Source organism: Psittacula echo (genome assembly GCF_963264785.1).
Source record: "Psittacula echo genome assembly, chromosome: 1".
In the NCBI taxonomy this organism is placed as follows: Eukaryota; Metazoa; Chordata; class Aves; order Psittaciformes; family Psittacidae; genus Psittacula; species Psittacula echo.
This window is the reverse complement of record NC_137735.1, coordinates 120,361,772-120,377,310: the sequence shown is the minus strand read 5'-3', so window position 1 is coordinate 120,377,310 and position 15,539 is coordinate 120,361,772. Positions and strand designations below refer to the sequence as shown.

At 37.3% G+C, this 15,539-nt stretch overlaps 1 protein-coding gene across 1 annotated transcript; it reads right to left on the bottom strand.

The window, feature by feature from the left end:
• Window positions 1-5,437: 5,437 nt before the first annotated feature.
• Window positions 5,438-15,065, bottom strand: TSPAN19 (tetraspanin 19; the record flags this gene model as incomplete). The annotated part of the gene is made up of 8 exons (XM_080630719.1): window positions 14,761-15,065; window positions 14,576-14,648; window positions 13,379-13,509; window positions 12,040-12,114; window positions 10,138-10,248; window positions 8,124-8,267; window positions 6,701-6,784; window positions 5,438-5,503 (listed from the first exon to the last, which is right to left on the bottom strand). The coding sequence occupies exons 1-8, from the start codon at window positions 14,824-14,826 to the stop codon at window positions 5,438-5,440; spliced, it is 750 nt and encodes a 249-aa protein (XP_080486845.1). The 5' UTR covers window positions 14,827-15,065.
• Window positions 15,066-15,539: the final 474 nt, after the last annotated feature.

Sequence of the window (15,539 nt, the reverse complement as noted above, 5' to 3'; positions counted from 1 at the left end):
CCAAATTGATCAGGCAGGATTTCCCCTTAGTGAAGCCATGCTGGCTGTCACCAACTACCTCCTTGTTTTTCATGTGCCTTAGCATGCCTTCCAGCAGAATCTGCTCCAAGGGTTTGCCAGGCACAGAGGTAAGACTGACTGGTCTGTAATTCCCCGGGTCATCCATTTTCCCCTTCTTGAAAATGGGGGTTGTATTTCCCTTCTTCCTGTCATTGGGAACTTCACCTGACTTCCATGATTTTTCAAATATGATGGCCAGTGGCTTAGCAACTTCATTCGCCATCTCCTTCAGGACCCGCGGATGGATTTCGTCAGGTCCCATGGACTTGTGTACGTTTAGGTTTTTAAGATGGTCTCGAACCAGATCCTCTCCTACAGTGGGCCTAGGGTCCTCATTCTCGCAGTCCCTGCGTTCGCCTTCCAAGACTTGGGTGGTGTGGTCAGAGACTTTGCCAGTGAAGACTGGGCAAAGAAGTCATGAAGAACCTCAGCCTTCTCCAAATCCTGGGTAGCCAGTTCTCCCGATATCTTCCGAAGGGGGCCTACATTGTCCCTAGTCTGTCTTTTACTTGCTACGTACCTATAGAATCCCTTCCTATTATCCTTAATATCCCTAGCCAAGTTCAATTCTAACTGGGCCTTAGCCTTCCTCACCTGGTCCCTAGCTTCCCGGACAACATCCCTGTATTCTTCCCATGCCACCTGTCCCTGCTTCCACCTTCTATAAGCCTCTTTTTTCCTTTGAATTTTCCTGAGCAGCTCCTTATCCATCCAAGGAGGTCTCCTGGCCTTCCTGCTGCACTTCCTTCTAGTTGGGATGCAACATTCCTGAGCTTGGAGCAGGTGATCCTTGAATAACAACCAAGAGTGTTGGGCTCCCCTGCCCTCTAGGGCTGTATCCCATGGAACCTTACTAAGCAGGTTCCTGAAGAGGCCAAAGTCTGCTCTCTTGGAGTCCAGGGCAGTGAGCTTGTTGCACGCTCTTCTCACTGTCCCGAGGGTCTCGAATTCAACCATCTCGTGGTCACTGCAACCAAGGCTGCCCTGGAGCGTCACATTTCCAACCAGCCCTTCCCTGTTGGTGAGCACGAGGTCAAGAATGGCCTCTCCTTGTTGGCTCCTCTATTACTTGTAGAAGGAAGTTGTCTTCCACACAATTGAGGAACCTCCTGGATTGCTTGTGCCGGGCCATACCTTCACTCCAACAGATGTCAGGGTGGTTGAAGTCTCCCATGAGAACAAGGGCCTGTGAGCGTGAGGCTGTTCCTATCTGCCTATAGAGCACTTCATCCACAGATTCCTCTTGATCAGGCGGTCTGTAACAGATCCCCACAGTAATGTCCCCCATCGCTGCTCTCCCTTTAACCTTGACCCACAAACTCTCTGTCGACTGCTCACCCATCCCCAGACAGAGTTCCATACTCTCCAGCCTATCCCTAACATAAATAGCAACTCCCCCTCCCCACCTGCCAGGCCTGTCTTTTCTATAGAGCCTGTAACCTTCCATTCCAACACTCCAGTCGTAGGAGCCATCCCACCATGTTTCTGTGATGCCTACTATATCATACTCCCATAGTCGTGCACACATCTCTAATTCCTCTTGTTTGTTTCCCATGCTACGGATGTTTGTATAGAGGCATCTGAGCCGAGCTCCAAATGAAGCCGGCTCATTGGCTGGAGCGGCTGGAATATCTCTGCATCGCTCCGAGCATTTATTGTAGGTGCTGGCAACTGACTAGGTGTGTTGGGATGAAACGATGCCTCCCTCCCCCAACACATCTAGTTTAAAGAAACCTTGACCAGCCTGGCAAGCCTCCTACCAAAACCATCCCAACAAAGAATGAACTTTGCCGAAACCAGACAAGCTCATCAGTGACCAGACGGGTTCTGTGCTGCCATCAGTAGGCAACAATCCAACACTGCACACCATCTCTCCTGCTCTGAAAGACTCTTACAAGAGGTGGAACCCAACATCATGGGCTGGATGAACTCAGCAGCTTTATAGGGATTGGTCCATGGACTAAGGAACGATATCTCTCTCTTTGTGTGTGTGTGTGTGTGTGTGTGTGTATATGTGTGTATATGAGACAAAAGCAATGGTATATTGAAAAATTTGGGACCTGAGCATGACATGAATGATATGGAATAAGGGGTGGATATTGTCCTGGGTTCAGCAGTAGCAGTCATTTTTCTCCTTCTTAGTAGCTGGTGCAGTGCTGTGGTTTTGACTTTCAGCCTGGAAACAACGCTGATAACACCAACGTTTTTAGTGGTTGCTAAGTAATGTTTAGTCTGACCAAGGACTTCTGAGTCTCAAGCTCTTCTGGGGAGGAGGGGAAGCCAGGAGGAAGCAGAGACAGGACAGCTGACCCAAACTAGCCAAAGGGGTATTCCATACCACAGCACATCATGCCAGTATATGAACTGGGCGCAGGTACCTGGAAGGCCCAGATCACTGCTCGGGTCTGACGGGTATCTGTCGACAGGTGGTGAGCGGTTGTATTCTCTTCCTTTGTTATTTTGCTTATCATTATTATTATTGGTGGTAGCAGTAATGATTTTGTGTTGTACCTTCGTTACTGGACTGTTCTTACCTCAACCCGTGGGTTGAATTCTTTCGATTCTCCTCCTCATCCCTCCAGGAGCTTAGAGAGGAAGAAGGGTGGGGGGAGTGAGTGAGCAGCTGCACGGTTCTGAGTTACCGCTGGGCTTAAAAAACAACAGTTATTCATTAGATTTGGATGCAATTTACTGCACTAGACTAGTGAAGAACCAGCCAGCTTGTACTAAATAGATGTATTTGTATAGCTGCAGTAGCTACTTCACACTGACTTAATATTCTGTATTTCTGAAAATGTAGGTCTTGGAGGAAAGGAGGCACTCCACTGCCAACTTGATATCTCAGGAAGAATGTAGCAATCCTTGCCTTCGAAGGGCTGACAAATCAGTTGAAAATTTATGGGAAAGAATCAGAGGACAAACCAAAGAAGATGATGTCATAGTAAGTCCTTGGTCAGAGTAAAGAGTACTTAGTAACAACTAAAAACGTTGGTGTTATCAGCGTTGTTTCCAGGCTGAAAGTCAAAACCACAGCACTGCACCACCTACTAAGAAGGAGAAAAATGGCTGCTACTGCTGAACCCAGGACAGTGTCTACCAGAGACTGCTTGATCAGGAAGATGAAGTCCACAAAGTCTTCTTTAGGCAACTGGAGGAGGAAGCCTCATGGTTGCTGGCCCCTGAACTCAGGAAAACACCTTATACCTGCTCGAAAGGCAATATTACTTGGCACAATATTGCAAAATGAGTGGTTTAGGGTCACTTAAAGAATGACCAGCGAAGGTATAAGGAACAGCAGTTTTAATATGATTTATAAAGGCTGGTGGTGTTCAAGGCCAGGTTGGATGAGGCCTTGGGTGGCATGGTTTAGTGTGGGGTGTCCCTGCCCATGGCAGGGTGGCTGGAACTAGATGATCTCAAGGTCCTTTCCAACCCTAACTATTCTATGATTCTATGATTCTATGACTTAACAAAATTTGATGGCAAGGTTCACTCTATTACTTATCACACAGATGAAGTATATAAAGGAAAATTGAGGTAAAATCGAGCTAAAGGTGATTCATACAGACACTGAAGGCAGGAAGGACAAGGGGGACCCTCTCACTGAGTCATGAGATTCAGATTCGACACTTTTGCTTTCTAAACTCTAAATGGAGTTCACGTGTGGCTGGATCTAGTCTTAGTCTTAGACTTGGTCAATGGTGTTCATCTAAGGGGTTACAAATGCTAGTTAGCAGCAGTTTGCAGTTTTAAGGTGGATCTTATAAATTGAGTCAATAGAATTTAATACAATTGCTATAACAATCTGTACACACACACATACATAAAGACACATAAAAGTATACCTGTTAAAAATTCCAGTTGAATCAGTGCAATATTCACATCTAATGTCTCAGTATTTCTCAGTGGGTGAGGGTCAAGGAGTGGATGACTTCAGCTCAGATTCCATCTTTCACCAGCAGCCCTGACAGTCCTCCAGTTATCACAAACTTGAGAGTTTGTGAACTTTGAGTGATGTCCCTCAGTCAAAGCATGCTTTATCACCCAATTCATTACATAAAGGACAGAGCCTGTCGGAAACTCACGAAATAGTGGAACAGCCCAGAGAACTGGAAGGAGGAGGGAGGGGAGTGGTAGGGAGAAAATTACACTACCACACACAAGCAACCCAGGACATTTCTGCGGTGTTAACAATACTGAGTCAATGCAAGTGATCAAGAATCAAGCTAAAGAGCCTGCTGCTTCTGAAACACACAAGGAGAAACTGGTTGGAAATGTAAAGATCAAGGATCTCAGCTGCAATGACCATGACACTGTGGACTTCAATATCTTCCTCGGATTCTATTTTCAGAGTGAATTGCTTCAATAACAAAATTAAAATCTCTTAAACCATTACAGACATCAAGGTAACAGGTATCTGCCATTCTTAACACAGATAAACCTTTGAGTGAGATGAGAGACTTCATCACTGTGTTTCTTAGATTTTTGCTGGTGGCAGAACAAAAAATACAAGTTAGGAATTCAGATTCTGTTCCAAACTCACTATTCACCTCTGAAATTTAGTTCTCCAAATAAGAAATTCAGCCTGTGTTAGGCACATGAAATGTAATTTTTTTAGACTAAATAAAAAGAACTTACCAAATTTATGGGCATCAGAAAATAAAATAAAAAAATAAATTAAAAATGCTACCACCTTTATTTGTAATACCACACCTTGCTCATATCTCATCACAATATTTCAATCACCGCCCTGCTCAGAGGATACAGAATGTTTTAGGGTTTCAAGCTTAGTCCACCTAAACCACTGAAGCCATTTAAATGAATGGAAAAGGCCATTCAGCAAGAACAAAATATGTCTACTACAACACTTGTTAGAAAAGAGCTGCTAAGAGTCCAGTACTAATAAGACTTTGAAATTTTTTGAAATTAAATTGCACAGCAGACAAGAAAAAAACAGAGAAGGACTGGAAGGAAAAGTAAACCCCTAAAGAAATATAAGCAATATTTAGTAGATATTTTTTCTTGACTGAACCTGAAAATGGGTTCCTTGTGTTTCAAAATGCAGTGTGCTATACAGTACTATTCACAGCACTCTGAACAAGTTGTTCCAGAGACTCAGGAAACTACTATTAAACTTCTTATGAAGTTTTATAAACCAATTAATAAATGACATAGTACTTCAGACTTTAACATACACAGTTTTGTAGCATACCACCATAGCCGTAGTCACAAACAATAAACATATTAAACCCCAAATGTTAGTATCCTAGTGATTACAATATGTACAGCCCAAACCAGATTTTAGTGGAAGCAATTTCATTGACTGTCACAGGCATGGATCAGATAATTCTTGCACCACAGCCATGCTCACAAGAGGTCATGGCCAAATAATATTCTTTCTGATGTTTCTAAACAGCAGACCAGTCAGTGTGATCAAAAATATCTGAGAAAGAGAAAAGGATGCATTAAAAACAACAAAGAAAGTGTTGATACTCACTCATGACTGAGTCAATATGGCTGCTAACTTGGCTCCTATGAATGACAGTGCAGACAGATATAAAGGGAATGACCAGGACATGCCGGAATATACAAGCTGAATTCTTTGCTGTGGCACAGGCTTGCTGTGTGACCTGCAGCAAGCTACATCCACAGAAGTATCTTGAAATCTATTTTAAGTGACATATAATTCAGTTATGTATCGAGTTTTTCAGTGCTCTGTGCATCCAAATACATTTGGACTCAATGATCTTAAAGATCTTTTCCAACCTAAATGATTCTATGATTCTTGCTCTTAACCTCTTGAATGGTGATGACAGTTCTTTTCCATCAGACTAGAAGGTGTCAGTGATGATAGTACACTGAAGATCATGAGACACTCATGTACTTCGCTAGTACATGAGTGCAGTATTTGCTTGTACTAGTGGCTAGTACAAGTATGAATACAAAATTTTTTTATTACTGAACTGGCCCATCCAATAACTGTAATGTTTTTATTACATACTTCTGTGGGAAGGTACTACATATGGAAGAGGCAAAATAGGACATACTTTCAATTCTCTGAGTAAAAATGAAGTAAACTCATTTTCAACCTCACAATTCTAGACATTATCAAAAATCTTTCTGCCTGCTTGGTGGTACTCAAACATCAGGTCATCTGTGGAGTTAACAATCAGTTCTTATTGCCATAATTAATATAATTTTGGTTTTATATTGATTTATTCCTTTTCACCCAATAAAATTTTGTCATAGATATGTGTGGGAGGAAGGATTTTCATGATTTTGTGTAGTTTGATTTAACATATTCATGGACTAGGTTCTGCGCAGGTACAGGACAAAAGAGGTATTTTGCTCCACAGATTTTACATTCTCTGTAACTCCTTCCTGTCCTTGCAATGCCATCTGCTTTCACAAGTCAGGTCAAATATTTCATTCAATAAACTTTGGACACCAACATCTGTGATGGTGCTTGAATATATGGGAGTTTGTTGGTAAACTGTGCTTGATGTTACTTCTATTTAAAATTGATGGAAACCTGTACAAAATTTTGGAGAGCGTGCCAAAGCCAAATGGCAATGAATTGACTTTTACCCGCAGCAGAATATCAATATTTTGTGGGTTTTTTGCTTAAAAGTACTCTTACCTGTGTAATTAGCAGGCTGACAGTAATTGCAGTTAAGATCAAAACATTATTTTCAAACCATGTGTTTAAATGTTCTTCACATCCCTAAGCAAGTACAGATGAACAGATTTCAAGAAAAAATAATTTTAACTTTGGAATACATATTGCACCTTTATAAGAGCGTACTTTAAAAATACATAGAATAGGACTTTCTACATGTTATGATGAGTTCTGATATTTACTTGCCAGAAAGTAAATAGATCAGTAACGTGTACTACTTAAAGAGTTCGCTATAGCATTTTTAAAATTATCCAAACAGATAGTGCTTAAGTATATCTGATATTTATGGAAATCTGATATGGAAATGTTCCAAAGCTTGTGAATTAATCAAAAGGGAATTTGTTTTAGTGTAACTGAGAGCTTACCTTACAAGTAAATGCATGAAAGAGTATTTTCAAGTTTTCACAGATTCTCATGCGTTATGCATCCTGAAACGCATGTGCATGTTTTTCAGATCACAGTCTATGCCTATTGTATTGCTTTTTAAAATGAATTATAAATTCTTATATAAATTAAAATAGCTATAAATAAAACAGATGCTTTCTATACTTTGAAGTGATCTTTAAGAATTATGAGGGTTTGTAGAAACAGAGAACAACTCCAGACTGATGAGCAAAGGAAGACAATACCAGATGTCATTTGATGACATCCTTTCTATTATTTACTGTCTTACATTGTCAAAAAACAACCTGTGCCAATTGAATTTATGTTCTCATTGGATAGTCCTATTAACATGTGAGGGTATAGTGAAGAAAGTAATATGCATCAGTGGTCCCTTTATATAAAGACATGTAAATGCTAACATGAACTTGTCTTGGGAAACACATCTCATTTTTCAATGTCTTGCTCATTCCTTTTGTCCTGTAAAGTCTTGGAGATGCTCTGGAAACAGATAGTACAAACAGGTGGAGACATTGCTGACACTCTGTAAGTAAAGAAAAGTAATTACAAGTGGAAGATGTACTGCGTATTTTTATATATGGCCACTTCCCATTCTCATCACTGATTTCCACAGCATGGATTTCTGAATGCCAAGATGTTTCCTGCTTCATAAACTGCTACTAAATGTCCTAGTGTAACACTGGTCAGGCATAACTGCTGTTTTCTTGAAGTATCCTTAATCTAGAACTGATTACATGACTGACGCCTAACAAGTAAAAAATAAGTCTTCAGAGTGACTAAAGACAAAAAAAAAAAAAAAAAGAAATTATCAATACTTTGGTATTTGCAAGCCAAGTCTTGGTGGAAAACATGTTTTGAGGTTTGGTGGGGTTTTTTTGCTTGGTTTTGGTTTTTTTGTTTTGTTTTGTTTTTTTGGTTTTTTTTTAAAGTCCATTTTAGTAATAAAAGTTACATTGATCAAGACAGGTATTTTATTTCTTATCATGCGGTACATCGAACCCCTTGGAACATCACAAAACCATTTCTTCAGACTGGATTTTGTACATGAACATGGGATCTGAGTACTGTTTTCCTTGTTTTTATTCCTTTCCCACTGTGTAATATTGTATCTTCCACAGCATTCCATCTAGAATAGAAATACTGTAACTTGTTAACTACAATACCTATAAAGTCTGTCACACAGAGTAATTTCCACCCCAACGATTGCTAGCTATTAGTTGATTAAATTAGCTAGATAGTTTCTCTCTGCAGAGAGAGTTGGAACTAGATGATCTTTAAGGTCCCTTCCAAGCCAAAATATGCTATGACTCTATGATTCACCCTTATGTATCCACCATTTCCTATTATATCCACTGGATAGTATAGACTTAACAATAATATGATATTAAAATATGCTTTTGAAAGGAACCTCCTTTTAGACTTTTGGAGCATAAGTAAATATAAAAAAAAGAAAAAAAATACAAACCCAGATTAATGTAAAATATTTTGACAATCACCCTTAATCTTCCAGAGTAATTCCAGTGTAGAAACTGTGTGTAAGCAGTAAACTATATTAAGGATATGCTCACTGTGAAGTATAACAAAATGAAAAAAGAAAACTATACATTATAGGAAACAAAAATAATTAATGTTGTTTCATAATCAATGTGATAAATGGGGAGAGATTTTAATAAAGCATATTTTAATAAACAAAAATAAAACCTTATACACTCTGGTTTACTCTGGTTGAGAAAATTAAATAAGGACCAGATTTTGAAAACTTTTAGTTATTTGGTTTTTACTTCTAATGTTGCATTTGCAAAAACTCTCCATTCTTATCAAAAGATACTATGCCCTGTTCAAATGGATTATCAATTATCTCTTCCCAATAATCTATTTCAATAGCAATAACACAAAATAAAACCAAATTACCAAACAGTGTGGAGAATGGAATTCTTCTCATGTAGGAAATTCCAGCAGTTTTTCATTCTGAATCAGAGTAAAACTTCAGAAATATTTGATTTGTTTTATGGAATGGAAAGTCTGTCATATTTTAGTTCAGAGTATACCAGCACATAGTCTACCTGCACCACTGACATAATGGAGTCACCATTAATCACTACAGAAATCATTAATGCAATGAGAGAAGACTGGATTTTCGAAGAACATACATTACAAATACATTTGCATTCTTGAATCTAGACATACGTGCTTTGTGTGTTATCTGGAATCATAAATTATCTTCAACATCTGTCAAGAACTCTGTAGTTCCCCTCTGCAAGAAGTCATGTTAAGGGATTAACAGCTGATCTATAGAAATATATTAAACCATATTTAATTGCTAAACTGCAGTGTTTATAATTAAAAGCTCATGATGCAGAATTAATTTGCAGCGTGGATAGCAGGCCACAGCCCACTGGACAAAAACATTGCCAACAACTTTGAAAATAACTGATCCCAAACAAGTGCTTTAAAGGACTTTTCTGAAACAGCAATCAAATTACGTGTTACCAGGCCACAAAAATTATTATGATTAATAATTAAGAATGTGTGCTGACAGTATTGATACACAAACTCATTTGAGGCTTTAAGCATTACTTCTGAGAGAGTTTTAGTGCAATACCTATTCAAATGCTCTGCAGTAGGAGCTCTGGTTTGACATCATAGTATCTCTGTTTGTCCATGGTTCAGGTCAGTCATGAGGCCTAAGCAGACCAAGTGTTTTATGATACCTAGAGCTGCTGAAGATATTAGAAAACACATTGTTTTTTTCAGCTACAGTAAACTTCAGTGAAAAAAACTGTCTGCCCCTGCATAAATTTAAAAATCCTTCAAAAGCTTAATTTCATCAATAATAACCCTTATAACAGCAAAGAATCTGCTTAACCACATATTAGCAGCCTATCTTGAAAAATACATCCTTTACTAAAGGAGTTGTTTTTTTAAAGTAAGTTCTGATTGGTATACACGTTTTAGCTGTATTTTTGGCGGTGATAATTTATTGGATTTTTCCTTACATTGTGCTGCACAGCGTTCAGAATGTTCCACACAGGCTCCTGCTCAGCCAGACTCTTGTTCCCATATTCAGAAATAACTTCATCAATTCTATTGTTCCATTGATTGTGGACCTGTTTATAAATATTTATAGAATTTGAGAGATGCATATTGAAAGAGTGTGGATGAATAGTACAATCTTCGATCTTTTATTGATACTCAGGTTTCTTCAAGGGTTACTTGCAAGCAGCAGCATTCTAATCAATTTGACAAATAAGATCTGAAATATGTCATAGCCATTGCACTAATAGGAAAGTTGAAAGCAAAAGGGGAAGATAAATGAAGTGATCCAAATCACAAAAATAACACAGCCAGACACAAGGTGATTAGCCTAAATGGAGCCAGAAGAGATAGGGAACATAGTTAAGATGCACCTGATCTGCCTTGAAATACTAAATCCTACCTCTCGTACTTATTTTTAGTAAGCACAGCACCATACAATAATAAGCAGAAAACCAAAATTGATTCTATACCTGGTGTGAACAAACTTGTGTGAGCACCATGCAATCTGGCCAGGACACGTATGGCTTTGGGCTAGGAAAGTAAGCAGTTCATATTGGCCGTAGATTAGGGTCTTTGCAGACACTGTTAAAATAACCCTTCAACAACAATTGAAGTGGACAAGCTGATCAGACATAGAGGGTGCAGCAGGGAATGCATGACAAAAATAACTCCTAGGCTACTGGAAGGAATCATTACAAAACAAGAAAAAATAAGGCTTCTCTAACTCATTCCCCTTGCTACAGTCATCCTAAAAAAAATAACTCAAAAGCTTGCTGAGTGAATGATGATGTTACCATAATTTATTATACTTCAGCAGCACTTAATTAAGGTTGAGATCAAGTGCAATTACAGCTGATATAAAATAAATCTAACTGCAATCTTTCAACCAATTTTCCTAGCACAAATAGCTGACTCCAGAATGTATCACTGCTGACAGATCAAATCTTTTACCATGCAAAATCATCACATAGAACAGGGAGGACATCATTATAAATTAACCTTTAATAAAAAAATCTTGATGAAACAGATGCACTTTGATGGAGTAAAACTTATTTATTTGTGCTGTACTGACTTAATAGCATCAGGATTTGGAGAACTCTATGAACCTTATGAGACTGGTGTCACAAGAGGTTTTCCCAAACCATAGATTTTGGAATTATGTAATAAGGAAGCAGCCAGACCAGTATGGATTTAGTACCAATTGCCTTTCATATAATACTGTGAAGATTGCTTAAGCTATTAGACTTGCTATATGTAGAAAAATAAATGTCTGAATAAAGCTTCAAAGTGGTACAGCTACTATTAACATCCATGTTGGTATTTATGTTTGCTTCCTGTTGTTAAAAGCAAAGATACATATTCCTTATACTAGAGCTCTATTGAAACTAAAATACAGGCCTAAAATTCATTAGTATACTTTTCATCCCATGACACCAATGACTCCTACTATCAATTGCAAAACAGACAACTGTTATCACCTGCTAGGAGACACAGGTTAGCATCTAATGCTCTCTTTTACCTCTACTGATGTCCAGGAAAGAGGGACTTTCTGGGTCAAAGAAAAATAAAGCTGTCCCTTACACTGTTGATTCCACATTCCTGAATAAGAGAGTATGTTTTGTTGCAGAGGATAAACTGATAATATATTTCAATGCCCACCCATTTACAACTATTGAACCATGATGAATTCCTCAAATGAAATTTTCCATATCTTCTGCTATACCTGCTCTACATACAGAATAGTCAAGTTCAAACAAACAGTGATACAGCATAGAATGAGAACTGACTATTAGAATTTTTTTAATTAATTGCAAGAAACTATTTTGAAATTATCAGCAGTTTTACGTAGTTTATTTACATACCTCTTCTTTCTTCACAAATATAAGCAACAGTATTGCCATATGGGTAACAAACACTAGGATTTGAAAACTCATATACTGGGGAAGAAAAACAACAAAAACAAAACTAAGTTATGGATAAACATGATATTGAACAAGTGAGTAATTCAATAAAAAAGTCCCAGGAGCTCATGAATGACTCATGAAGCCATCCTTCATGACTATTATTTAGAGCCATTTGAACAAAAGTAAGAAACATTTTTTTCCTGGAAACCCTCTGAAAGTGACATCATAGTCCAAGAGGCAGGCTTCAGTCAAAGCACAACTCACTGATCTGGGCTTTTGACAAAGCCATAACTTGCAAGTGAAGAACAAAAGTTGTCCTTAAGCAGCTGTGCTCCACTGAAGAAAACTCATTTCATAATTTCCTCTTTGAATTACCATAGTACTTAAGTCACATGCCCAGTCAAGGACTTTTTTGAGTTATAAGATGCCCAAACAAAACAAAATAATAATTGATTGCATTAATTTTCAGTGAGATGCTGTGACACTAGATACTTCCATGGAAATTGGAAATGAGACAGTTCTTTCATCAATTAATAAATTGAGGCAAACAAGGCAGTAGCATGACAGAAGAAGGCACAAGAGTCCTTGTTATAGCATCAGACCTCCTCTCACAGCTGTGCCAACTGATATTTGTAGTGCTTAATAAACTAATCAGAAGAACAGTTCTCTGCTTTAGCCTTCATATAGGCTAAAACAGATCGCTCAAAAAGGGTAACAATAAACAACAGACAAAAATATAATCAAAGTGACCATAAGAATGTATAATTGCCATGTAATTTTTCAGCAATCAAGATCTTCTCTTAAAAAGCAGAATTATATATAAATATGTAGTGTGCAGGTAGGCCTACATAGGTAACAGCTTTCCAGTCATATTCTCCATTTTGATACTGCAACCATAATGTAGCTACCTGTGCCTTCAACCTGCAATATTTTGGGGCAGGTTTTTCTTTATTTCTTCAACATATACTAAGCACATGAGCACATACTAAGAAAAAGTTAGTCTTCATAATTTCAGTTCTAATTTTAAAACCTCTAACTTAAAAAAAACCAGTGGTTAAAACCTTTGCTATTTCAAACTGCAAGTGCTCTGACATTAAAAAAAATCATCCAGTGATATGGAAGGATATTCAGTTTTGTTCAGATTTCATTTGAGCCAGGACGTTAGCTAAAAATACCTTTGTATCTGCAGATTTGTTAAGCACGGTACGTGGAAATCACATTATCAAGACAGTATTATGGTTTTCATGCACACAAAGCTTCCTTTCATTTTGCAAGTTGGAGTCTGATCTACATTTACTGTAACTAGTAGACATTTGACTTCCACAACACTTCCAAGTAATCCCATGGCTGATGTAAAAGTAATAACAGATCCAATTCCAAGTAATATATAGGAAATAAATGCCACTAGTTGCTTCTTGCCTGAAGAAACTGCAACACAGTACATTCATACTGTCACTTTTGGTTTTGAGACTTCACTTACAAAACTTATTCCAGAAAAACAATCAAATCTTTGCAATGCCATTACTGAAGAGGTGGAAATAGCAGAATGGTGAAAGGATATTAATATTACTTATGCTATGGACAGTCAGAGCAAGAAAAAAATATATTTTCATAAATGCAGAAAATGGTAAGAACATATAAGATGTAAACAGAACATATTCAACTAAACAATGTGAACCACTCACAATGAAATCAGAGAACAATTACAAGTTTACAGATATTTCTTTCCATTTGGCAAAAAAATTAGTAGCACATGTGCAAATACTATGCAGACATATAGCTCTCATTAAATCCAGACTCAGATTCAGTGCTAACCTCCATCTTTGTGACTAGCCACTTTCCCCGTTCCTCTCTAACCATTTTTGATTAGATATGGAAAGTTGCAGGAGGTTTCATTACTTCCATCTCAAGTGCTTCACACCAGAATTACTATGTTGGATGGTTCCCATACTATCAGTTGGGAATTGATGTTCCTTGGCATAGCCAAGGCAGACAGCTCTTCAAGATCCCAGCTGTTGTTATGTGACCCAAACCTTTCTTCTCCATGAAACAATTTGCTAAGACCCTGGGAAAAAAAGAATATCTATAGGGAGAGACCTAAGCTCCAACCTGTGTTTATTCCACCCAAATATCCAACTAAAAGATCTAATGTCAAATACAGGCCAAAAGCAGTCTGTTACACTATATAAAGAAAAGAACAATAGAGCTGAATTATGTTTCAGTGATTCATCTACATACCGAACGCTAAAAGAAATACTGTACATCAAAAGAAATAAATCATACAAGTTACAATAATATATAAAGTGTAGATATACTGACATATTTTTCCCTATTTTGATAATTATACTTGGAAAAATGTATACAAGAGAAAAAAACCCAACAAATGCATTCCAAACCAATGCTGCCACCTTGTGAAAAAAATTATTCTGTCACTGCTTATGTTAATTTATCCTACAATCATTTGAAACAAAAGAAAAATTCTATTTATACTCACATAACACACTGAATAAATTGTTTCTGTCAAATAAAAGCCACAGGCCAAATATCAAAAGCATAAGACCCAGAGCCTGGAGAAAGAAAAAAAAAAAAAAAAAAAAGCATTATTGTTTTAATTAAAAGCATTTTAAAAAAAATATAATTTGAAGCTTTTAAATAAGAAAAAGAAAACAGAATTTTTACCAAGAAAATTCCATTGAAGACATTTAAGTAGTACTTCTGAATAATTATTTTATCTTTTATTTTCATTCTTCTGTTTTCAGTTTTGATTCACAGCTGAAAAAATAATTATATATTTAGTTCAATATGAAACAGATATAACTAAGCTTATCAATTACAATGGGATTTATTTTCTTCTGCTAATTTTTTATAAATTTAAACAGTCACCTCATACATTGAACAGAAAAATAGTATCAACAGTAGAATCATCAAGATGGTATCTGGTCTCAGTTGCATCTGATATTACACTGTACAACATGTATTTCTTTTTTTAGATTTTTTTTTCTTAATTGCTAAAGACATGTGGCAAGATTTATGTTGCAGAGATGGCAAGAGTTACGTAGTCTGGAATACACTTTTGCTTATATATTTCAATATACTTAGTTTACTAATTATTAAAGATACCAGCTGAAATGAAGAGACATAACCATAGTAAAGACATAAGCTTTCATTTGTTTACATGACTTAATTCAATTTTTGCTGAAAATAGCAGATACAGCCTAATTATTTCAGTGTGATTTAGCACACAGTTCTAGCAAAGCCATAAGAGCTGTCAAACTGTGCTACCAACTGCCTTGTACTAATCTAGGGTACCCTTTACACTTTTGAAGTGAATCTCCTAGTCACTCTGCTTACTTTTTTCCTCTGTTTTTTCTTAATTGTGGAATGCCACAGGATGTGAAAATTTGAATTCCTTTCAAATGAAACTGAATCAAGAAATGCACTTCGTCTGTCATCAACAG